The 23,939-nt window shown below is 38.8% G+C and overlaps 1 protein-coding gene across 1 annotated transcript in view; it reads left to right on the forward strand.

The window, feature by feature from the left end:
* Positions 1–23,939, forward strand: part of LRBA (LPS-responsive vesicle trafficking, beach and anchor containing) — a 464,550-nt gene that overhangs the window by 381,702 nt on the left and 58,909 nt on the right. Inside the window, exons 47-48 of the mRNA XM_014950036.1 lie at positions 7,514–7,681; positions 23,781–23,870. Of these exons, the coding sequence (XP_014805522.1) occupies positions 7,514–7,681; positions 23,781–23,870 (258 nt within the window). The remainder of the gene's footprint in view (positions 1–7,513; positions 7,682–23,780; positions 23,871–23,939) is intronic.

A 23,939-nucleotide genomic window follows, 5' to 3' on the forward strand; every position in this document is an offset into this window, starting at 1 on the left:
TCCTTTTTGGTGCTGTGTCGGAGGGTTTGCAAAAGGCATTTTCGTTCATTGTATTGGCCCTGGGATGTTGCTGACTCTTCTGGAGGAGAGAGTCCTCTAACAACGTAGCAGCCGTTTTAAATGTGGACAAAAAATAGCAGGGATGGCGTGGGGGAAGGTGGAAATGGTGGAGAAATCACCAACACCTCCAGGTGTTATAAATACTTGCTTTTAGCTATATTTGTGGTAATAAATGGTTATGGTCTTAACCCGTCATGTTTGGATTTTCTTTGTGTCTCTGGGGAAGGACAAATACAAGTCACGTACATCAGTATTATCACAGTTGTGAATAATGATAGCCATTTGTGTGATTCCACAACTGTAATTAATTATGGCTTTTAAATATTATTTTTCATGCAAAGGAATTTAATAAAGACCTCCTAATCGTTTTTTGTTCCTACCACGATTCTTCCCTATCTTTTCCACCTCTGGCTGAGAAGAAATCAAACAATTAGGAAGGGGCTACTCTTGGGATGCCTTTTGAGAAGCGGCTGTTGCTTGAGACAGATTTTGCCCACTCTTTTTTTTCAATGGGGCAGTTAGTACTGTCACAACCATGACCAGTGGACTATGTGAATGAGTGTGGTAAGCCAACATGTGAGTTTATAGTTCATTAACTGTTGGGTATCAGTGGGCACGCTCAAGGAAAAGGCTATACCAATTGCATGCACTGTGGGCCAAGCACTTTATAGTTCATTAATTGTTGAGTATCAGTGGGCACACTCAAGGAAAAGGATATATATACCAATTGCATGCACTGTGGGCCAAGCAGCCCTTATTCAGTGCGTGACAGCGTAACTACGCTGCTTTGGGACCTGCTTTGGCTTTATTTAACCTATTTTCAGCTTCTCTGCACTGTCGTGTTATCTTTGGAAGTTTGCATTTTGAAGTCTAGCTCTCCAAACCTTCTAACAGCCCTGTGTCTTTTTCTGATGGGTAACTTTGGAGAGCCTGCAAGCCTGGGTGCTTTACTTCACCTTCCTAAATTCTACTGGAATTGCTCACAGGAGGAAAGATAAACGTCTGTGTACACGTTTTCACTGTTGGCACCTAAGGCAGATGTCTAAACTTTGAAACTTAACAACAAAAATGCAACATTTGGTCAGTTTATCTATATACTGTTCATGGTAAACTGTAGCAATTTGCCCTTTAAAAATTGCTCTCAAATTTGCAGATTATTATGGATATACTAAGAAATACTTTTTTAAGGCTGATCACTGCCCTTTATGGAACGAGTAGCTAAGAACACTCCAAGGCAAGTTTTCATATTCACCTAAATCTTCTATGCCTGGCATATAATGATACACATTTCAGTTGAGATTAAAGCTGAATTTCAAAGGAAATGTAGCTTTCATTTTATAAAATACATAACAGCTGTCTGACTTGTCCATTTAAACTACAAAATAAGTTGTATATACTGAATATAGAAATCACCAAAAGATGCAGAAGTGCTGGAGTTTTTTAGCTAAACATGCTACTAATTCACTCTTATTTTGGTATTAAGTACATAAATTGAAGTAGGAGTTTGAGTCATTAGATTACAAAATGTTTTTCTTTGTTTACGTACTGCTTATGTAGAATATAATATGCATAATATACCACAAGATTCTGTTTCATTAAGTTACACCATTACACAAATTTTCTCTTTTGTTGTTACTTTAGTACCTCATTGTTAAATACGGAGAAGTAGAAGGAGCAGAGGAAGGGAAGTTTATCTTCCAGAGAGCTCTTTTGTCTGAGTTTCTTCTCAGGTGCTTGATATCCTTTGTTCTACGTGATCAGTCATCTTCAGTAAAGCATCTGAGTTAAATCTTTTTATTAAGATTTTCTTTTCCAGAGTTCTTTTTCTATTTTAGCCTGATATTGGTAAGCAAGTAGACAAATAAAGTCAAATGCTAACTTTGGTTGTAACAGTAGTGAGGAATACACTGACAGTGCACTTCTGGTACACACATAGAAAAAAAAGGAAAAATAAGATAGTTCTTATAAGCTGTAAAGTAATTGCTCACTTTCTGAAGTGTTTCATGTTTAAAACAAATTGCAAAATACAGTAAGTAAAACTATCTGCATTTTCTTGGAGCATTTATTTAGCAAGTTAGAAACCACCAATCATGTGCACAGTTCTGATGGCCGTTTCATCTTTTCAAAATTTGTATTACCTCGTGCATAACTCAGAGTTCTCTCCTTAGTACGGCTGCCATCCTCTTCCTCCTCCTCCTGATATCTTCAAGGCAGGCTTGAGTTCAGGATCTTTCTAATAGCTTTCTATACTTCTTTTAAAATTTGTATTACCTCATGCATAACTCAGAGTTCTCTCCTCAGTACGTCTGCCATCCTCTTCCTCCTCCTCCTGATATCTTCAAGGCAGGCTTGAGTTCAGGATCTTTCTAATAGCTTTCTATACTTCTTTTTTTTTTTTCTCCGATGTCTACCCATGTGATCGAATAGTGTTGCTGGTGAAAGCGTGTTTGGTAATTTACTTTTAAATACTAGTGGTTGCTGAGAAACCTCAAAAGATAAAGCCAGCACTTCAAGAGTTAATATGTTATTAGGAGGACAGGAAATCTGGCAACTATTGCAGAAACTAGACCTAATGGTGCACACAAACAATTTGTCAGTCTTGGTAAATGTGAATAGCTTTCCGTAAAGTGGCTGCTTTTGCTTTGTTTGAACAGCCTAAACTTTTCCTTTTTGGACTTTAAATCTTAGAAGTGAAATGTGATCCACATATTGAATCAAAATAATTTAATTCAAAACATATTTTGATTGGAACAAGGTTGACGTGGAAAGAAACTCTAGAATAAAAAAAAAAAAAAAAGTTGAAAGGACTTTCTATCATATATTTAGCAGGAAAATTTGAAACAGTTCTAATTAGGCTGAAAAACCCAGCCTTCTTCATTGTAACTTACAAAGGTCATATATCAATGTTAAGGCAGCATTACCAACTTGTGTCTGAAAGCCTGCACATGCAAACATAATTCCAGTTGTTTGGTTTTGTTGGTTTTCGGGGGTTTTTTGTGTTTTTTTGTTTGTTTTTTTTTTTAATGTACATGCACGTTTAGACTTCCAAGCCAGAATATATACTTAGTTTAAAGTAGTTACCTGGTACTGCTGTTCTGCAGGGGCTTTGTTGTGTTCAAGAAGGAGTGTTTCTCACATCAAAATTCTGTTTGTGCTGCAAATGTGTGAAGTCCTGGTTCATGCTTTTCTGTTTATACGGAAATATTTTTAAAATGAAACGCAAAAAAAAAAAAAATAAAAAAGAGACTCAATTATTTCAAAGGGAATTCCTTACTTCAAAGAGAAATTAAAATATTTGGCCCACTGAAGGTAATAGGCAATTATTTGTACTTGGGATTTGTAATTACTTGCTTGCCCATGTAGTATATTCCTCGGGTGGGGGGAGGTTAGGGGGGGTGGGTTTTTTTGGTGTTGTTTTGTGGGGCTTTTTTGTTTGGTTTTTCTCTTCAGTTAAATAGGAAAGATTATTCATGTATGAGGAGCAGTTTTGGTTTCTCATCAAAGTTTCTACATTCATTTTAACTGTAAAACATATTTTGTATATGTTGGACTGCTTTTCTGTCTTTCAGATAGGAGTTACATACATACTTTGTGCTGTGCTTCAAGATTGCTTTAATCAGAGTAGGAATAAGGCAAGAAAGTCTGTGGTCTATTCCTGAGTAGCTTGATAATGAATAAATATCTATGTTGGTGAAAAGAAATACGGTTAATCTTTTCATCTGATTTCAGCATTGGAACATCCCAATCTCAAGCACAGTATATATTCATTTTTAATAGACATCATTTCATATGCTACATGTCATTCCATAATCTAAACCAGGAAGAAAAGTAGACGGCAAAACCCGTTATTAGTCACTTTAAAGTTACAAATCTTGATTCCAAGATATTATTTTTTGTATCATATTTTTTGGGAAACTGTATCACAATAAATGGTTAGAGTATTTATACTGGAAAAAGGAAAAATCTTTCCTAATCTGCTAGTTTTCTGTTTTTCTCATTCCCGCCATTATTTTACCAAATCATTTGTGTTCAGTATTTGTTACTAGTCTTCGGATCCTGGCAGGAAATTAGTCTCCATTCATTCCTCTCAGAAAACAAGGCAAAAAAAGATGCATGTAAAATAACGAATTTCAGGGTCCTTCACGAAGAAGTAGTTTTGATCGCACCTATTTAGTGCCACCAGGTTGTGCATTTGAAAAATATTTGTGAATAAACTAAAATTTCCTTGTAAGAGCAAACCTTCAATTTGTTGGTGTGTCTGAGGCGTTTCTACTTTGGGAATGAAGAAATGAAAGTTCCTAATAGGTGTTTGTGTTTGACATCTGTATGCTGTACTTTTTAGCATATCTCAAGTGTTTTAGTCTCTGCCTAATAGATCTCATTAAAGAAACAGATATCAGCCCCAAGACAGTTTGTCAAAGTTAATATGAGTCCCCGTGGACAGAATTGACACTTTGTGTGTGGCTTCACGTGACGGTCTTTTCATGGTCTTGTTTGATCCTTTAACAATTGGGCATTAGTCCCTGATTTATTTTACAATAACTCAATAGGATTGAATATTACTGTCTTAACGCTGGACATTTTAGAGGATTTTCTTGTTTTGCACGTTTTCCTCGGAGCGCAGGGTAAATGATGGACTCGGGTCTGCTATGGGAGTGCTAACGATTGATTGGTTTCTTTAAGAGCAGCATGGGGAGGGTGTTAGTACCCCTTCGCTGCACGCCGTATTTAACTGGAGCCTTAATGAGCACTGCCTGTCCTAGATGCTTAAGTAGTCCTAAATGCCTAGCATTCAGTACCCTTCCTTTAGTTTTCCAAGAGGTAAATGCTAGCAGTAACATTATTTAAAAAAAAACAACAAACCAACCTTCCTGACAGGCAAGAGTAGTTAGTTAGCCTTTGAATTCCAGTCCTATGCTTGGTCTGTCCTTCAGGGTCCGGGCAAGTGATACTGACTGTAGGGTTAGGGTTTTTTTATTATTTAACCCTTTTATTTGTGATTTGGCAAACAAGAGAGAAGATTTAAAATGGCCTAATGTGAGAAAAACATCAAAGAAAATGATCTCCTTTTGAATCTGTATGAATTGCAAGTGTAAAATAATTTTAAGGGTGAAAAAGAGAAGCAAATTCAGGATGGCTCCCAACCATTCCATGAAAGGGCAAAGGCTGTTTTAGTTTTGCTCTTTTAAGGAAAAAGTCAGATTAATATATCTGCTCATCTGAGGAGATTGCAGAGTGATACTCCTTTAGTTATTCACGTCAAAATGCTTTGTGAGGGTAATACCACCCATTAGAAATCTAGCTTTTGAAGAAAAACAAAATATTAACAATGTCTGCATGTATTAAATATACACATAAAAAAATCACAAGTCCTTAACACTGTTTTTCCCGACATTAAATTGTTATGATAACAGTGAGTATATTCTAGGGTTAATTTTTTTTTTAGCCGGATAGCATGAAAATTAATTCCTATCATTGTCATTTGCTGAGCCCTGTAGAATTTTATGGCTGCACATTGTAGTATTATGGACACTCATGAGACTCCTGACTGGTTTTATCTTATTAAACAATTTTGAAATCATTAATTTTTAATTGGCCCGCTTGTGGTTTTTTATAGTTTTAATTGTGTGTCTGTGTCTAAATGCTGGTGTTTTGTTTTTTTTAATTTAAAAAAAAAAAGAAAGAAAAAAGTAAGAAAGGAAAAATCCTGTCTAAGCATATATGTTGTAAGGTACTTCCATATGATCATCCAAAGAGATGCTATACTATGTGGTAATTCATTTTAAAGAATGCTTTCAGCACTTCAGTAGCTACAAATCCTAATAAAAATAATAATTAAAAAAAAGAATGATATTATGTCAAAGATATGTACAGGTCTTTTCTTGATTGAAAGTTCTAATTAAGTGAATCGGGGAAAATTAACTGAAATTAGCTGTCAGAAAGTCACATTTAAATGAGTGATGATCTGGTGTGGCAGTAAACATTTAAATGATATAAATTGCCATTTAAGTGTATGGTTTAATGTTTGTCATGCATTAATATGACATGAGACTGCAGTGACAATCAAGCAGCTTGCTCTAATTTGAACATATTTAGGGCTTTTGTGTGGAGTGCACCACACAAATTAAGACAATTGCTGTTTTTATGTGTCAATTTAAATGTTGTTTTCAGGCATCAGTTAATGAAACAAACCCATCATTTTTGTGTGCAAATTGCAGAGTGATTTCCTTGGTTTTCAGATTAATTTTAACTTCCTCTGCTCAAAATTAGGAATTTCCTTTACAAGGAGAATGCTATTCGTTTGGTTAGATGAAGGGAGTATCAGACTTCGTTACGTTGTTCCATTTGCTCATTCAAAATCAGAAAATCAGAAATACATTGGATCCTCTCTATAAAAAAAAGCAAGCAAATCCTGCTAGTGATTTAATCTAAATGAATTAACCCTTTAGATGACAATGACTTTTAAGTTACCTTTTATTATATTTGTGCTGTATCTAATACCATTATGGAGAGATTCATTTTTTGTTTGGATGCTTTTTTCTTGGGAAATGGGTTGTAACTGAATAACTTCTTCAGAAAAGTAGCTTCATCATTCAGCATAGTACTGTTTCTGTATAGATTTGTATAAGAGATATGTACAAGAAGTGCATAAAAGTAATAGCAAGTTGATATTCCAGCATGTTAAATAGTTTGTACCCTAACAACCTTAGTTAGTTCAGTTCCCCCAAGTCTATCAATCTTCTTTTTGTCTGTCAGAATCAGATTATCATGCTGTTATTCACCATGCAGATCACACAAAAAAGCACAGTTTCATCTTGAGAGTTTATAAAAACATAGCCTGGCTGTCCATAAATGCAGAAAGGCTTTCCACGTACTGCTTTTTTTCTTATTCCCACTATTATGGGGGCCTACAGGAGACATGGGGAGGGACGCTTTATCAAGGAGTGTAGCGATAGCAGAAGTGGTCGTGGTTTTAAACTGAAAGAGGGGACATTTAGATTAGATCTTAGGAAGAAATTCTTACTGTGAGGGTGGTGAGACACTGCAACCAGTTGCCCAGAGAAGCTGTGGCTGCCCCATCCCTGGAGGGGTTCAAGGCCAGGCTGGATGGGGCTTGGAGCAACCTGCTCTGGTGGGAGGTGTCCCTGCCCAGGGCAGGGGGATGGAACTTGATGATCTTTAAGGTTGTGTCCAACCCAAACAATTCTCTGATTCTATGATTATAGTTTAAAAAGCAAGATCTTCTGGTCAGTGGGGAGTAGGGCATGAGACATTGGCATCTATCACAGGACACACTTTCATTTTGGATAGAATGTCTAAAATACTGTTATCAATTACGTACTTAGACTTGTTAAGGTAATTCTGTATACTCTTTAAAAAATGCTCCTCCTAAATGATTACTATCTGGCAAACTCAAGTTTATATATTTTTTATGTATTTTTTTTTTTTACAGGCGTTAGAAAGTGAGTTTGTTTCCTGCCAGCTTCACCAGTGGATTGATCTGATTTTTGGCTACAAACAGCAAGGACCAGAGGCTGTTAGGTCCCTGAATGTATTCTACTATTTGACTTATGAAGGAGCTGTTAATTTAAGTTCAATAACGGATCCTGTATTGAGAGAGGTAAGTTTCTACTTTAAATATAGGAAAGGATAATCTTTGTTAATTACTGCAGTGTTGAAAGTGTAAATATTCCACATTGTTCAAGGCTACCAGTGGATGTTCAAATCTTCCTGTTCCGTTCTGGTTTGGCTACAGGCTGGTCAAATGCAAGGTGCCTGAACCGGTCGTCACAGCATGCAAAATTAAGAGAACAAGCATGCAGGGTGTTTTTAAACTTTGTGTGCCTGGATTCAGCACAAACTGGATGCCAATATAAAAATGAAATGTTCAAGGACTGCTCCAGTTGCTGAGGGCAGTCATTTTGTTCACTGGTACTCGATCTCAATGGCAGAAGACAGTGAGCAACTTAGCTTTGGTTTGCACTTCTGAATTTCCTTTACAGTTTTGACAACTCTCTCTTGTTGCAATCCTGCATATGTAGTACATATCAAACACCCTAGGTTTGTACCTTCCAATGTTTTTATTTGGCTTCCTGTCAAATTAATAATAACTTATTCGGTATTTTTCATGTGCAAAAGTAAATATTTAAACATTGGGAAGATCAGAAGTCTCACTCAGACCCAGCACCATTCAGAAAAGTCAATTTGCTGAAGTATTCCTTAGGGTACTGTGGGCTTAAAAACTCTTCCCTTCTCCATCTTCGTTTTACATCCTCTGTTCAGGCAATACACTGGTATCAAGTATAGCTGAAAGTATATTAATTATGGAATAAATGTAACTGGAACTTTGTTTTAAATATTCCAAATCCCTGAGAACAAAGTAATACGAATGCTATCAACAATTCTATTTCGAAGGGTGGCTAGATATATACCAACGGAGAATATATGTGTAAACTGAAGGAAAACAAGAATGAAGACATTTCTCCTTACAAATTCATGAGGGGCAGGTGCTGCTTGGCAAACCTGATCTCCTTCTGTGACAAAGTGACCCGCTTGGTGGGTGAGGGAAAGGCTGTGGATGTTGTTTACCTGGACTTTAGCAAGGCATTTGGTACAGTCTCCCACAGGAGAAAAAATGGATGCCCATGGCTTGGATGGGAGGACTCCCGGCTGGGTTACAAACTGGCTGGAGGGCCGGGCCCAGAGAGTGGTGGGGAATGGAGTCAAATCCAATTGGTCATGAGTGGTGCCCTCAGGGCTCAGTACTGGGGCCGGTTCTCTTTAACATCTTTATCAATGATCTGGACGAGGGAATCAGGTGCACCCTCAGTGAGTTTGCAGATGACACCAAGTTGGGTGGGAGTGTGGACCTGCTGGAGGGTAGAGAGGCTTTGCAGAGGGACCTGGACAGGCTGGATGGATGGGCCAAGGCCAGTGGGATGAGGTTCAACAAGGCCAAGTGCCGGGTCCTGCCCTTGGGTCCTACCAGCCCCCTGCAGCGCTCCAGGCTGGGGGCAGAGTGGCTGGAGCTGCCTGGCAGAAAAGGACCTGGGGGTGTTGGTGGACAGCCGGCTGAACAGGAGCCAGCAGTGTGCCCAGGTGGCCAAGAAGGCCACCAGCATCCTGGCCTGTGTCAGGAACAGTGTAGGGAGTAGGACTCGGGAGGTGATGGTCTCCCTCTACTCAGGCACTGGTGAGGACACCTTGAGGGCGGTGTCCAGTTTTAGGCCCCTTAGGACAAAAGAGACAATTGAGGTGCTGGAGCGGGTCCAGAGAAGGTCAACGGAGCTGGTGAGGGGTCTGGAGAAGAAGTCTTGTGAGTCCTGCTAATGTTTCTATGGTCTCAGAGATAGCTGGCTCACGGAATTCCTTCTAAAAATCTAGGGAAGAAAAGGTAATTTCCTGTCAGGTCACTTCCCTAGCTTGACCCATCCAGTAAATGCTGCTGATGGCACAGGTTTGGGGGGAAAGGACCAAGCAGCCATGAACTGGGCCCAGCGACTCTTTCTGTGCCAGATTCCAATCACATTACAGTGGTGGTGGGACCCTCCTCAGTTTCAGGGCCCGTTGCCTACTGTTGTGCCCCTGAAGGTCAACAGAGCTGGTGAGGGGTCTGGAGCACAAGTCTCCTGAAGAGAGGCTGAGGGAGCTGGGGGTGTTCAGCCTGGAGAAGAGGAGGCTGAGGGGAGACCTTCTCACTCTCTCCAACTCCCTGAAAGGAGGGTGTAGCCAGGGGGGGGTCGGTCTCTTCTCCGAAGTCACAGGCAATGGGACAAGAGGAAGTGGCCTCAAGTTGCTCCAGGGGAGGTTCAGGTTGGATATTAGGAAAAATTTTTCCACGGAAAGGGTTATTAAGCCTTGGAATGGGCTGCCCAGGGAAGGGGTTGAGGCCCCATCCCTGGAGGAGCCGTTTGTTTGTCCACTGTACGCTGACAAGGAAATAATCTTCCTTGTAAAAGTATTTATTAGGCTCCTGAAGTGCTAGGCCTAAGCGTGAGCTTAAATACAGACTAGGCATTGTGTGTTATTTGTTCTTAATTTTGGTATTAAATGAACCATCATTGAACCGTTGTTTATGAAACTAATAATTGAAGTAATACTAATCAAAATGGCGGCCTGCCACACACAAATTTTACAAAGTTTTTAATTTTTCTAGAACAATTTTATTATCAGTTTAGTGGTGATCTGTTCCACTAGTGTTGTAACCTGAAAAATTAATTTAAGACCAGGGAAGTTACAAACCTGTCTGGAAATGTGGATCATCTTAGTTAGAGAGGCATCATTCACTTCGTACTTCTATAAATACATTAATGTATTCTATTACCAAATCTTTGTCATTTCATGTGTTTATTGTACTTCCTTCCAATGTTTCTTATTTTTGGGTCGTTGTGTGCTGCCTGAAGTGAGCGGTGTATAGAAATGAAAGCAGGAGAGGGAGAATGGGTAGCAGCGTTGTGGAGTTCATGATAATGGAGTAGCTTAGCAGCAGCTGAATTTTGAAACGCTGCTGATGGTGTCAGCAATACATGCTGATGGATCCAGCAGGATAAATGGTGCCTTGTAGCACTTTCATTCTGAGTTACTTGAAGATTGGTCCAACAGAATATTTTTATTTAGTATTTTTAAGCAAGGTAGTCAAAGAGTCAAAAGATTCCTGTTTAGTTAGGTGCCCCTTGCTATTTACATATGTTTTGTGAGGCATATTTTTGTACTATGTAAATGTGTGTATGTAATTTGAAGTGGTACATATGATCAGCTCTGATATGATACTGACAGCGCAGAGATTTAATGACTATCATCACCAATGGTGAGTTATTCTGTTTTTACTTATGGGTAGAGATGAAAGTAATAAAAAATCTGTTTGTCTGTATATCTATGTGCATAATCATTCCATATCCATGTGCTAAATGAATTTATCATGCACCTTTGACAGCCTCACCTTCTTCCTGCTTACTAATCCATCTCCCTGAGGACCTGTGCTAACGTTCTGTACTGCCGAGCAGCTTCAATCAGCATTTATTTTTCTCCTTCAGTCAGCTAGGCAGGAAATATTACTTCTTTTCTCCACCAAATTCCTGGTTAGAGGCCAAACGAGTTTCTGGTCTGGACAATTAACAGTATTTTTAGGCAGGCATGACACCTCAGATTTAATATCTGTTTATTAGGCAACTGTTAAACCAGAAATTTTACTCTTGATTTCTTGGTTTCAAAAAGGATGCTTTTGGCTTTCTCCTCTTGATAAGTTTCAGGGTTTGGGTCTTTAAATCTTGACAGTTGCAGCGGAAAATAGATTTTTGTTTTCCAACCTGAATTAAAGAGAAGCTTCTGTATACTCTGAGGCTGCAAGTTACTGAGGCTTTGGGGTATTGTTTGGAAATGATAGCATGTGGTTAAACCATGGCAATTTCTCCTCGTAGATGAGAAGCTCCTCAGCACTGAGAAGCCTATGATGCACGTGCTTCTGAAGTATCTTCACAGATAGATGTATGGATATTGGTGACGTCCATGCTAAGCCTGGAGCACATCAGCACTGAGAAGCCTATGATGCACGTGCTAGAAGCTCCTCAGCACTGAGAAGCCTATGATGCACGTGCTTCTGAAGTATCTTCACAGATAGATGTATGGATATTGGTGACCTAACTCATCAGGAGAGGCCACACACGGAATAATAGTGGGAGGAACTGAGGAGTGGAGGAGTTTAGGTTAATGCAGAATTTCCTTAGGTCTCCTAAATGGCTCCAACTGGCACCTTTATTTTTATAGGCAGTCAGGTTATATATATTACAAGAAGGAAGCACTCGTCTAGGAAGGAAAACTACTTGATTAAAACCATATTCCACCTTTCTTTTTTTTTTTTAAACTGAAAATGTAGAACTTTTACATCCTCTCATACTCCTGTGAACAATTTTTTCCTGCCATTCTTTCTGCCTATGGGAATAAAGGAAGTAAAGTATTTTGAAAGGATCTGACTGCTGTAATAGAAAATTTTAAACTAAAATGCAAACCATGGGCCACATGCTACCTTTTGGCAGATAAACCCCGGGGAGTGCAAAGCTTGCATAATTCAAAGGCAAATCTCAGGGGGAGGGGAGTAGATCAAGAGAGAAGGGTCTGAGCTGCAGCCAGTGGGGGAAGGGACCAGCAACCAGGAGAAGGAAGGGAAGAGATCCTGTGGATCTGCTGGCACGTCTGTCCAGGAGAAGCAAGGGAAGAGATCCTGTGGATCTGCTGGCACGTCTGTCCACTGCTCATCCCTGCAGAGACTGTCCCTTCACCTTCTCCTTTCCTTGGGCCATTTTAGCAGCATCCTCATTGACTCTGATCCTCGTACTTGTGGTACAAGGTTGCAGCCGTGGAGGGAAGTCGCTGTTTGGTTGACAAGCAGTAAATAACACATCTCTTCTGGGTGGAAAATATGGTATTTGCCAGCAGAGGTATGCTATATAACTGCCTTCTGTTGACTCGTTCTTGAACACGACGTTTTGATCTGTGGACCTCCTGATGACGAGATCTGCTGTGTGCAAGAGGCAAGGAGTCACTGTTGCAAAGATAAATGTCATCCAACCGTGCTGGAGAGAATTCACAGCACCTTCTTATCACAAATCCTGCTCTCTTTTTGCAATGACTGTCCAAGAATGGAAAAAAAAAAAAAAAAAAAAAAAAAAAAAAATTAGATCTAAGCCATTCAGACAAGCAACTGATTAAGAGATGTAAGAGATGAAGCACAATCCGTAGAAAATAATTTATACCTTATGGGTATTCCATTAGTGTCTTGGTCAGAAGAATAGAAATTTCTGTTGTCTCTGGGTTAGTGTAACAAAGACGATTGTGAATCTGGGCTTGAAGTTCCTAATTAGAAGTCCATTTCTCCACTGCTACTCCTATGTATAAGCATAAACACTGGATAATCCTAAAGAAAAGAGATGAAGTTAATAGTGGGAAGGCAAAATATTACTTGGAGAATATGTCATTGATTTATACAGGAATCCCTAAACCTCAAGAAGCATACTAAATTTTGTACCATGCTTATCAAAAAGCGCTTAACCATATTCTTCAAATATTTTTTTAAAATATCATCTGATATGATCTTTGTAGGCGGTAATTAAGGAATAGTGATGGTTTTAAAATTAGCAATAATGGTTCAAAAAGATGCGAATAAGTCCCATCCGGTTAATACCCCACATACTTTGATGAAGTGATTTGCTTTTAGCTTTAGATGGTTCAGTTGTTTTATACTCCTTCCTTTGAAGAGAAGGTGCCTTTCTGTTCGGTGAAGGTAGTCTGTTTAACATTAGGAAGCACAGCTTTCTTCATTCTATCGGCACCTTTCTTTCTACTGTTGTATTTTATTTCCATATGAACCCAGGAGTTTCAAAAATTGTGAAGAATCAGCTTGGACGTAGCATTTGGTATGTTATTTGAATGTGCCACTTCTGATTATATAAAGAGAGGAAATAATTCTTTTATTTTCAGTTTTAAGGCATATGGGATAAATTATTTTATGGATAATAGCTTTTAAACGTTGCCCGAGATTAATATCTTTGGGTAACTTTTATGCATCTTAGACCCATCTCTTATGAGTCTAATTTTATTTTTAAATATTTACAGCTTGAGAGACTTCTGTGCTTTCCAAAAGAAGTTACAAGGATGTTTAGTTTACATGACCCCAGTTTCATGACAGCAGTAGCAGATCTGATATCTTATCCCAGAGAAAGCATTTTTGGCCTCTCTTTTAGCAGTGTTCATGGTGGGAGTTAATAGCATATTTCAACTCTAACTCAGCTGGAGAACTCTGACAGCAGTGAATCTTTCACAAAGTATAAACACGATTTGTATTTATAGCATAGTTAACATTTACTAAATAGTTGGGAAAACGATCAGTCTGTTTTTAGCAGGTTGGGTAACAGTCTTTGTTGTGGCTGCGATGAGTTTTAAAAAGTGGGATAAAGTGATTATAAAACGCTGTCACGGAGCAGTAAATTTAGATGTGCTGAATTCAGTAAGCAAGGAATTCACGCAGGCAGAATTCAAAGTGCTGGAGAAACAATCTCTGAACCGTCTCTGGCCAGAAGTGTGTTGCACAGATGGCATGCTTGACGTTGTACAGCGCAGTGTGAAAAGCCAAACAAGTGTTCACAATTGGGTCTAGTTTTGATCGCCAATCTGTATTAAAAATACCGTTACGTGGAACCAAAATTAAGAAGGAATATATTTGAAGGAAACATACTGATCTCGTGGCTAAGGAGAGGTGAACTTATCAACTGCAACCATATCCAGGCCCTGTTTTTTTTCCTGGGAAGGTACACAGAGCTGGTAGCAAAGTCAGAGCCTCGGATGCTTTGGTGGGTGGGCAGGTACCACGACTGCATGAAATCACCTTCTCTGGGCATCAGGGCTTTCCCAGGAAAAGAAGAGTGTTTTTTTCCAGTAAGAGGAGCATTAAAATAACAGGAGCACCTTCCTGCCTACCAGTTCATACCATTTACCTATTAGGTCGCAGCGTGAGCATAGAATTATCTGTGGTGTTGGAGTAAACAGGCAAAATGAGTGTAAGCGTGTGTTTACTGTGGGATCTGGGAGCTGTGGCCCTTCTTTGACTCCATTCAGCCCAGAGTTTGACAGGCTGAATGGGGGTTTATTGCCCTTTGTCTTAACTTATATATTTACTAAAGAACCTAGAAACAAGCATAAAAGTACTCAGCTGGGTTTCAATCCAGAAAAATGATTGACCAAAGTGTTCTCTTTTATTCTTCGTTACAGAATAGATTCTAATTTTAGCTGATGCTTCTACTTCTCTATCCAGAAGGAAAAAAAAAAAAAGTCCTATTTTAGACTTAATTGAAGTAGGACTGAGATGCTTGATGTATAAGGATTAAAAAAAAAATAAGAATCAAACAGCTGCTTTGGCTGGAAGTAGTAAAGATTTTTTGGAAGGAGGTAACTCATGTAAATTAGTTCTTCAGCTCTGAGTGCTTTTTTTTTTTTTCCCCAGCCCCTGATTGAAATTCAAAGGATAGAAATTTTCAGTGCAGTCAGTTCCCTCACCTCTTCTTGCTTGACCTGTCTTGTGGATCTATCAGAGGCAGAGAGGCCTTGAGACCCCCCTGGGCTCTTTACATTTTCATTCGTGCCTGGCTGGTCAGTCTTAGATAGCTGACATATTTGTTGGCCAGCATGAAATAAGAAGGAGTAATCAAAAGTTAAACAAGGGACGGGAAAGGTGATGTTCACAGTCCTTCAAAAATAAACTATTTTTTAATAGAAAAATATTGCCATGGAATATTTCCATTTTTTAACTTTTTTTTTCCTCTTCCATATGTGGAAAGGGCAAGATATGCTGATGTAGAATAGCTACAGATATCATACACTAAGTCATTTAGCCTCGACTCGAACACAGGACTGAACAGGCTACCAAAAATTCATTATTTTTTGTGTCATCAGCCTGCTTCAATTATTTGCAGGCTCTTTCTGCAATCCAGAGAATATCTCTATGCTCTTTTACAGTAGCTGGGAAACTACAAATTTTTGTTTGGAGTGTTTTCATCGTATTTGCTCATTGCAGCCTTGGGTGTCTGGCTCATCAACGTTCCCACTGTGTCTGCAGATGCGGTGTGGTATTTATTTCCAAACTGTATTGCATTAGGTATTAGTTATACTGGAACAGTAGCTCCTGAGGGAGTGAGAAAGCTTGCTGGCATGCCAAAGGTGCTTTTCATCAAGCAGCATCCAAAAATCAAGTCTCAGGTAAACGTTACAAATTAATAACAAAAAGTTTGTTCATTGCGGTAAAAGAACGTGAGGGAATATTGCACCCTGCCTTTGAAAACAGCTGGGTTGATCTTGCAGGTAGTAGTTATGACTAGGTTTATAAAAATTTATTTCTTAGCTTAGCAAAATGAGGTATTTGTTTCTTTTTCACAATGGTCACAGATTCTGAAAGGTGATCACCCACGGCAGTTTAAAGACCTTTCAATGTTGGATTTTACATCAGTGTATGTACCGCCTTCAGATTGAAATGTTTTATTTTAATGAAGCTTTTTTATTTAATAAGTAGAGATGGCAGGGAAGTTGAAGAAATTCCACGGAATGATAACAGATTGGAACACATTGCCTTTTTCCAGAGGAAAAAGTGTTATATCAGAAACTGGCTAAGTAGCAAGTAGACTGTCTGAAAGTAGCAAGTTTTAAAGATTATTTTAAATTCAGATACAAGAGGAGTGAATGAATAATTATGGAAATTATTGAAGTTTCAAGGTATTGCAAGTGGCAATGCCACTACTTTCTATGTGATTAATTAAATGAAAGCAGTGAGTTGCTCTCTTGAAAACTTCAGCTGCCATAGCAAAGAGAGATGTGAAGCAATTTTGGTTTTGGTGCTCAAATATAATGGAGACTGTTGTTATTTTTAAAAACTAGCCATATAGCTGCTTAGGGTTTTGCTTGCACTGAATCCATTTTTATTTGCAGGTCTTTAAATTCACCGTAACTTTCTTCTTAGATTCTTTTCCCTTTTTATTTTGTCAGTCTCTTTGAAGTACCACCAGGCCTGTTTTTGTAGTTTAGTGTTTTTATCTGCTTCTTTCCAGTAGCCAAAGATTTAGGTGTTTTGAATGAGCACATCAGTGCTCCAGACAGAGATACTGTTTGAAATTATCCATGAACCCAGTGCCTCTGAACATTATTGAGTGACATTTGTTTCTGTTGGTTGTGTCTGCTCTGACTAACTGGTTTCTTTCAGATTGGCAGCTGGGATTACACCGCGGTAGACGGACAGCTGGGTGAACTGGAGATTGCAGCCAGGCCATGCTATGCCTCTGTTTAATATGCCTGGAATGTATATATTCAGATTGGAGCAACTCGCATGGCCCTGAGGGGGATCTATTTGTATTCTCACAAACTGGGATTACTTCCTGTTTTACTTTAATGACTGCCATGTCATTGTCGTACTGATTCGTCTGGACAAAAAGAATTCATTCTCCTTTGTGCTCACAGAAAATTTCTTCATCTAGTTAATGGGTTAGAGTTTTTGTTTTTAAAGGTGTGGTGGAAGGTATCCTATGCTGTGCTCCCTTCTGTGATTCATATATTGAATTGCAAATAGCTTTGAGGAAAAAAAAAACAAACAGAAAAAAAAAATAATCCTTTATAGGGTAACCCCTCCCTGCTTCAGTAATTTGGATTTGATAAAAAACAAGTGGGTACACCAGTAACCAGCTTCCAAACGGACAAGCCTGGTATTTTGAGAAGACAGAAGGAAGAGAAATTAGAGAAGAAAAAAGAAAAATGTTTTTGTGTTTCTTGCAAGGAAGCTACAAGGAAGGAAGGGAAAAAAAACCCCTAATGTCGCATTTATATTTGATGGCTTTAATTTCTGTATTTTTTATGTTGTTCTCTTGTGTAGTGAGGCATACTCAGTTTTGTTACGTATATCCCTGATGGACTGCAGCAGGCAAAGGTTGTGCACTTTTTACATCATACCAGCTTGTTGACAGTATTTCTGCCCACCCTTCAGTTCTGAAGCCCTAAACCTGCGTTACTTGAGGCGAAGTTGAAGGCTGCACCTTCTCTACTCCACTTGGTTAACAGAGGGTGTATCACAAACGATTTGCAGGCGTGTTTAATGATACCTAGAGAACAGTATGTAACTCTTGATCTTGTAGCATCTTTTCTTTAGCCTTTATCCTCTCCTTGCTCCCTTCACTCCCGTGCCGTTTGTTAGATTTCAAAGCTAGCGCAAGCAATTTTCTTGAAACCGATACAATAAGTGAATAGTAAAATGATAAACAATCGAATCGATTCAATATAAAAGCGTTGATCTGCAAAGTCGAAACGATAGAGATATTTTTTTCTGGTTTGGTGTGAAGGAATTAGGCTGCTGGTTTTATTTTTAAATCGAATTGATTCAATACAAAAGCGTTGATCTGCAAAGTCGAAACAATAGAGATATTTTTTCTGGTTTGGGGTGAAGGAATTAGGCTGCTGGTTTTATTTTTAAACCAGTGGATGGGAGTGTGTGTATTTATGATACTAACAATTGAGTGCTGTATTTTTTCCCTGGGTCAAGTGCAGTGCAATATCCCCAGGGCAGGTGTACAGTCGGCCAGCATATACATTGCCCGTGTCAAAAAAGCATTTTGCCCATTTTTCACCATCTTGACCTAATGGGGATTGTTACGAAACGAGGGGAGATGGTACTACAAAGAGCTTCTCTTCTTTAATCTTTAGCCTGTTTTCAGCAATTTTATCTAATTGTTATGAATCGTGCTGGTTCTCTGGCTAGTGTTATCCGTATCTCTGTAGTCCGGGAGGAATTTAACTAAGAGTCTTGCTGTAGGACTGTAAGTGACTCTCTGGTCAGAAGAGGTTTTCTGATCACTTGTTATCAGAGCTTGATTTTAATCACTGTCCCATGGGGAAAAGAGCTAGTCAGTTGGCTGCTAAGCCATTCAGCTTCACTGTCTGAGGGGAAAGCTGTCAAATATTCTGTGTTCTCTGGTGCTGTAAAGCAACATCTGGGTGGAAGGAGAGGGAAAGCAAGTAATCATAATTACCTATTGCTCAGGCCAATAGAAATCACTGAGGAACATGTGTGTAAACCTTTTTGAATATTGAAAAGTGAGGTAGGAGCGGCAGAGAGCCAAAGTAATTATTTTTGCAGGGGCTGTTATTTTCTGGACGTAAATACTGGGTAGGAAGACGGAGGATGAACCCAAAACATTTTCTGTCCCTAGCACGTATGCCGAAAGAATAAAGTATTACAATGCATGATGTTCTTTCACCTGGGTTTTCAAAGGCTTGGCAATTTAATTTAGAGATTGGGGAAGTTGCTGGAAGTGCTGGGGTGTAGATCTGTGAAGACACGTCGACTGAAAGCAGCCTCTTGGTCTCAAGCAGTAGGGTTGTAGCCTCCTGTGCATTCAGATGGGACGTGCTTTTTAACGTGGGCATGCTGTCCCGTTATTCTCTTCAGACAATTTGGGGTTTTGTGTCTGAGCAGGGCTGATGAAAGCAGCTCGGAGCTAGTCTCTTTAAGGGTCTTTAAATCTGGAGTTAAATGGTGTGCGTCTTGCCTTTTAACTCTATGGGCCTTCGCTTCAGGATTCGAGTTCAAAACTGGAGACCGTTTTAATTCTTTCTCTGTGACACTCACTGCAGTTCCCCCTCCACCCGCCCTCCCTCATATTTAATTTTATAGTTCTTTCAGACATAAACATGAAAAAAAAGCAATTTTGACTTAGTTTCTGAGTGTTGCTGCAAAGAAAAGTAACAAACATCTGTTTTTACCTTAACTGCATCCATATGTTCAACCTCCCCATCACCCTCCTTCCCCAAAAATTTACAGCCGTATTTGGTGGGTACTGCATACTGTTGAATTAACTTTCTTCACAGTTAGATTAGAGGGTAAGTTCAGAGACTGAAAATATCCGTACTAAGCAGTGGCCAAAAGCCACATTATACCTAAGCCAACTTTTCAAGTTTTTCACTCTTCCTCTTTTAATTTCCTTCTCTGTCCCCCTTCTCCCCTTCCCGCCCCCCAAGATAAAAAGGAGATGATCCAGGAGGCTTTTTTAAGAACAGGTTATTTTTGGTAAGCAGATAAATGTTAACTTGTGAAATACGTGTATGGCTTTCATCCTTATAAATTAATTAACATTCAAAATACCGTGTTTATCACGTGTTTATCATCTAAGCATGTGGTTTGAGATGCATACTGTGTGGATTACTGTAAAGGGTTAGTTACCTTGTTTCGTTTTATTACTTCTTGTTGTAGCATCTGGAACAATTCTGGCCTTACCAAAGTTTTGGTTTTGTAGAGGATTAACAGGAAGAAGGCTATTTTGCTGAGATATTTGAGAAGCAGTGAAGCAAAATGTTGAATGATATTATCTTTTACTTTGTGGTATGCAGCATGCTTTCGGAGATAAGAGTTTGTGGAACTAAAGATGCCTTTCAAACAAAGGTTATTCCTTTCCAGTTATATACTGCCTTTAAGAGATGTGAAACTAGTTGTGCAGATTTCCTAAATAGTTCTGTCTACCATAATCTAAATGGTTTTGTGCTCCAGAGGGGTTCAGAGAACACATGCCCTTCCTCCTCTGCCACTAGAAGAAACTGGCTGTCTCTTAGTAATACCAACTAATGCTAATAATCCAGTTTTCAAGAAAATTAAGATAGAAGCTGGGCTATAATTTGTTAGGAAGTGAGTTGATGACTTTTTGATTGATGGCCATTTTACTGTATATTCTCAGGTAAGTGGTAGATTGTTTTCTTCAAAGGAGATATTAATTATCTCCCTGAGGAGAAGATTCCCTGCTCCTCGCTGATTTTCTTTGACAGGTTGAACAAAAGTCTGAGTGACATCTGGTGGCTAAAATGCCTTGTATTTCTCTCTCTATTGTTATGTAAATTGAGAGAATGGGGATTGATTCTAGCTCCACCATCACCTGTTTCTGCTGAGAGAGGGAGGTCATCTTGCATCCTTCTGACTGAGACATCATCAGAACATGGAGTTGATATCCAGATTGACTTTGAATACGGTCTGGGAAAAGGAAGGAATCATTTGGGGTTGCTAGTATGCTCTCTTGATCCTAATTAAGAAAAATTGAAGCTAATTAAAGAGATCTTTACTTTTTTTTTTTTCTTGATAATTACAAGGAATGCAAAAGAGTTTTATGCTGGAGTCGTCCTAATTAAGAAATGTTGAAGCTAATTAAAGAAATCTTTACTTTTTTTTCTTGATAATTAAAAGGAATGCAAAAGAGTTTTATGCTGGAGTCTAACCACTATATCTAGATGTAGCTGTCCAAGTGTTGTTGCCTTTGCACAACAGTTTTTCAAATTTCTCTTGGATCTCTGAAGACATCAGTAAAAAGGACATACAGACACCAGTATCTCTGCCTTTACTCTGTGTACAGTTCTGATGTTTTATGCAACCTTATTAGCTGTGGCAGGACATGATCTGAATGTAGATTTTTCCCAGTTCTGTTGGCTACAAGGGAAAGATTTGTGTCAGGGGGCTGTTGTAACCCTGGAAATGTAGGCTCTGGTATTGTTTTTAAAGGACCAGATGGAACCTGATGAGTCTAAAAGACTTGCTTGTGCTGGAACTGTAAATCCCAAACTCAAGCTACGTTGTAAACATGGATGTAGAAACTGTCTGTTAAAGACTGAAAATGGAGAATTTGTGGTCCTCTAAGGCAGGCTTTGGCAAAATCATTGTCCCATCGGCCAGAGGTTCACCAGTTCTGACAGGACACTATGTGAAAAGAGGCAGTGACTATCTGCTTGTGGGTTGAATAGGATGTTTTATGCTTGTTTTTAATATACCAGAGGGATTCTCTTCTGCACTGAGGGTGGGTGGGAGACAAATAACTGCTCTGCTGCTGCTGTTGTGTGGTCTAGGAGTGTGATGATGATGAGCATCATGTATGTGAGAAGCAGTGGAATCATATCCGTGTCTCTTACAGTTTTTATGTTCCTGAAAGCTTGTGAGTTCCTCTGAGATCTGGACTGTGGAAGATAACTCTCTGACTGCTGATCTTTCATTGATTGAAACAATTATAACATCTGATTTTTGGGCTGTTGTTATCATGAGTTTATTTGAAGTATTTGAAGCGCTCTGCATCAGTATGTGTTATCTTGTGTTTAATTTTCTTAGTACTGGCACTATGTAAGAGAGTATAATTTGTAGAGGTAGCATTGGGAGTTAAAGGACATACCAGATTTCATGGCTAAGAAAAAATTCTGACTCCCTTTAAATGCTGAATGTGGGCTATTTGGGAGTGGAAGTTTTTATGTTGATCGTAAGTCAATATACATGGAAGTTAACAAATCTGAAGCTTATTATTTCCTCATTTTATTTATTCTATTTTCAGCTCTAAAAGAAATGCATGGGGGTTGTGCTTCAAGAAAATTTACTAATTTTGAATAATATATTGGATATTTATTTTATAGGAAATAAATAATAGATCATATAGAATATAGAGTTGCCCTAAAGATTTTAACAAGCAGAGAATAACTGACATCCAGGACTGCCTGCATTCTGCTGCTTTGGTGTTCTCCTGGTTCTACCCTCAATGCAATGCAGAATTCCCAATTGCTAGTAAAAATATTCCTCTCAATGTGCAAGTAAATGTAGGCAAATCTTTTTAATCTGGTTGTTTTGAAAGTAACAGCTTTTTGTGGAGAGGGTAGAGCTTTGTTAATGCCTCCTGTCTTCAGGGACCTCAAATTCTATGCCCTTGTGATTCCCTTGATATCTCCAGTCACAAAACCCCAGATTTGAATTTTAATGTGGCGTGTCTCATCGCTAGGAAGGAGACTCTGCTGGTCTTACCAAGCTTTAGTGTTTCACAGGTCTGATACTGTCTTTCCTCAAAAAGTACTCATTGCATCACAGTGGTTCTATGTCGGATTTCAGCCAGCTTTTTGATAAAGTTACTTATTCACCAGTTCTTTAAAGATTAAGGTGCTTCCCAGAGCGGGCAAGAGTGTTAGAATCTGTCCATAGAGTAGTTGCAACTCCTGTTCTGGTGAATTCAAATGTTTCAAAAGCCTTGCCAAATGTAATAAGGTCAAGTGCTTTGGATGGCATGTTTCCTATCAGAGGATGATGATCTTAAGGCCTCAGGTGCATTCTACTTTTGGTTTTGTTATTTCTGTAACAGGACAACATTGTGTGTCCTGGTAATAGCCTTTATTATTATTATCTAAAAAGGGTTGTTTGTAAGAATAAGGTCAGCAGAAGTGTTATTGCGTTGTCTCAAAAATTTTTATGGGTGACAGAACAGGATTTATAAGTGTAAGGAGCCTCAAGGTATGTTGACCCACAAAATAGAACAATCTGAGAGAAAAACATGGTGAAAGAGATTTAATCTAAGCTGAACGATTTAAGATTTTCTGTAGCATTAGACAGTGCGGGGGCCCGGCTGACAAGAAGCAACTTGTTGAATTTTGGCTGCTTGATTTTATTTTGAAGCCAGTGGGCTTCAAAATAAATTGGATGTACCTAGGCAAGAGGTGTTAAGTTCACACATTTCAGAATAATTATTTTTAAGAAGTTGCTAAGCGTAAGATCGTATTTTCATGTATGCCCTATGAGGAAAGCTATAAAGCACATTGCTGAAGATAGAGAGAAACTTTTAGAAAGTTGCATTATATCTTCACATTCTCCTTCAGCTGCGTTCAATATCAGTCTTGCTCTCAGTAGTTTAATACGTCTTAAAGTCGTTGCTCTTTTTGAATAAAAGTGAAAATAAGAAAAAAGCTCAGTGTCGCTTTCATTATGGTTACTGCTGTAAAACTAAGCAATGTTTTACGGAGTTTAAATAGAAAGTAGAACACTCCTAATACCTATAGAAACTTTTTAAACATTAACTTTTGTTTCTGAGATATGGTACAAACAGGATAAGCCAGTGTTAGAAAGGAAAAATGGAGCCAATAAAGAGGGTTTCTGATTATAATAGCTGGTTTCTGTTTAATATCATTGAGCAGGATGAGATTTTGCAGAGTTTCTCATGGAAATAGCATCCACAGTACTAAAATGATTACCTCATTCTTAGTACCAGTGCCAAGCACTTAGCCCCACAGTGAACACACGGGGTTGATTTTCAACATGAAACAAGCCAGAAGTGTGGAATGACATTTTCAGGTGACAGTTACGGTTCTATTGCCTGTAATTAGCACCTCTTAACATGCAAACCTGCCTGTGCCTTTTCCAGGCTGTTGAAGCTCAAATACGAAGTTTTGGACAGACCCCTTCCCAACTGCTCATAGAACCACATCCTCCAAGAAGTTCTGCCATGCAGGTGGTGAGTACCCTCTTAACTCTTTGTGACCTGCTGTCTTCTTCACCTCCTTGGCTGCCTCAAACACACAGA

The sequence above is a fragment of the Calidris pugnax genome, unplaced genomic scaffold, assembly GCF_001431845.1.
Source record: "Calidris pugnax isolate Ruff unplaced genomic scaffold, ASM143184v1 scaffold42, whole genome shotgun sequence".
NCBI lineage: Eukaryota > Metazoa > Chordata > Aves > Charadriiformes > Scolopacidae > Calidris > Calidris pugnax.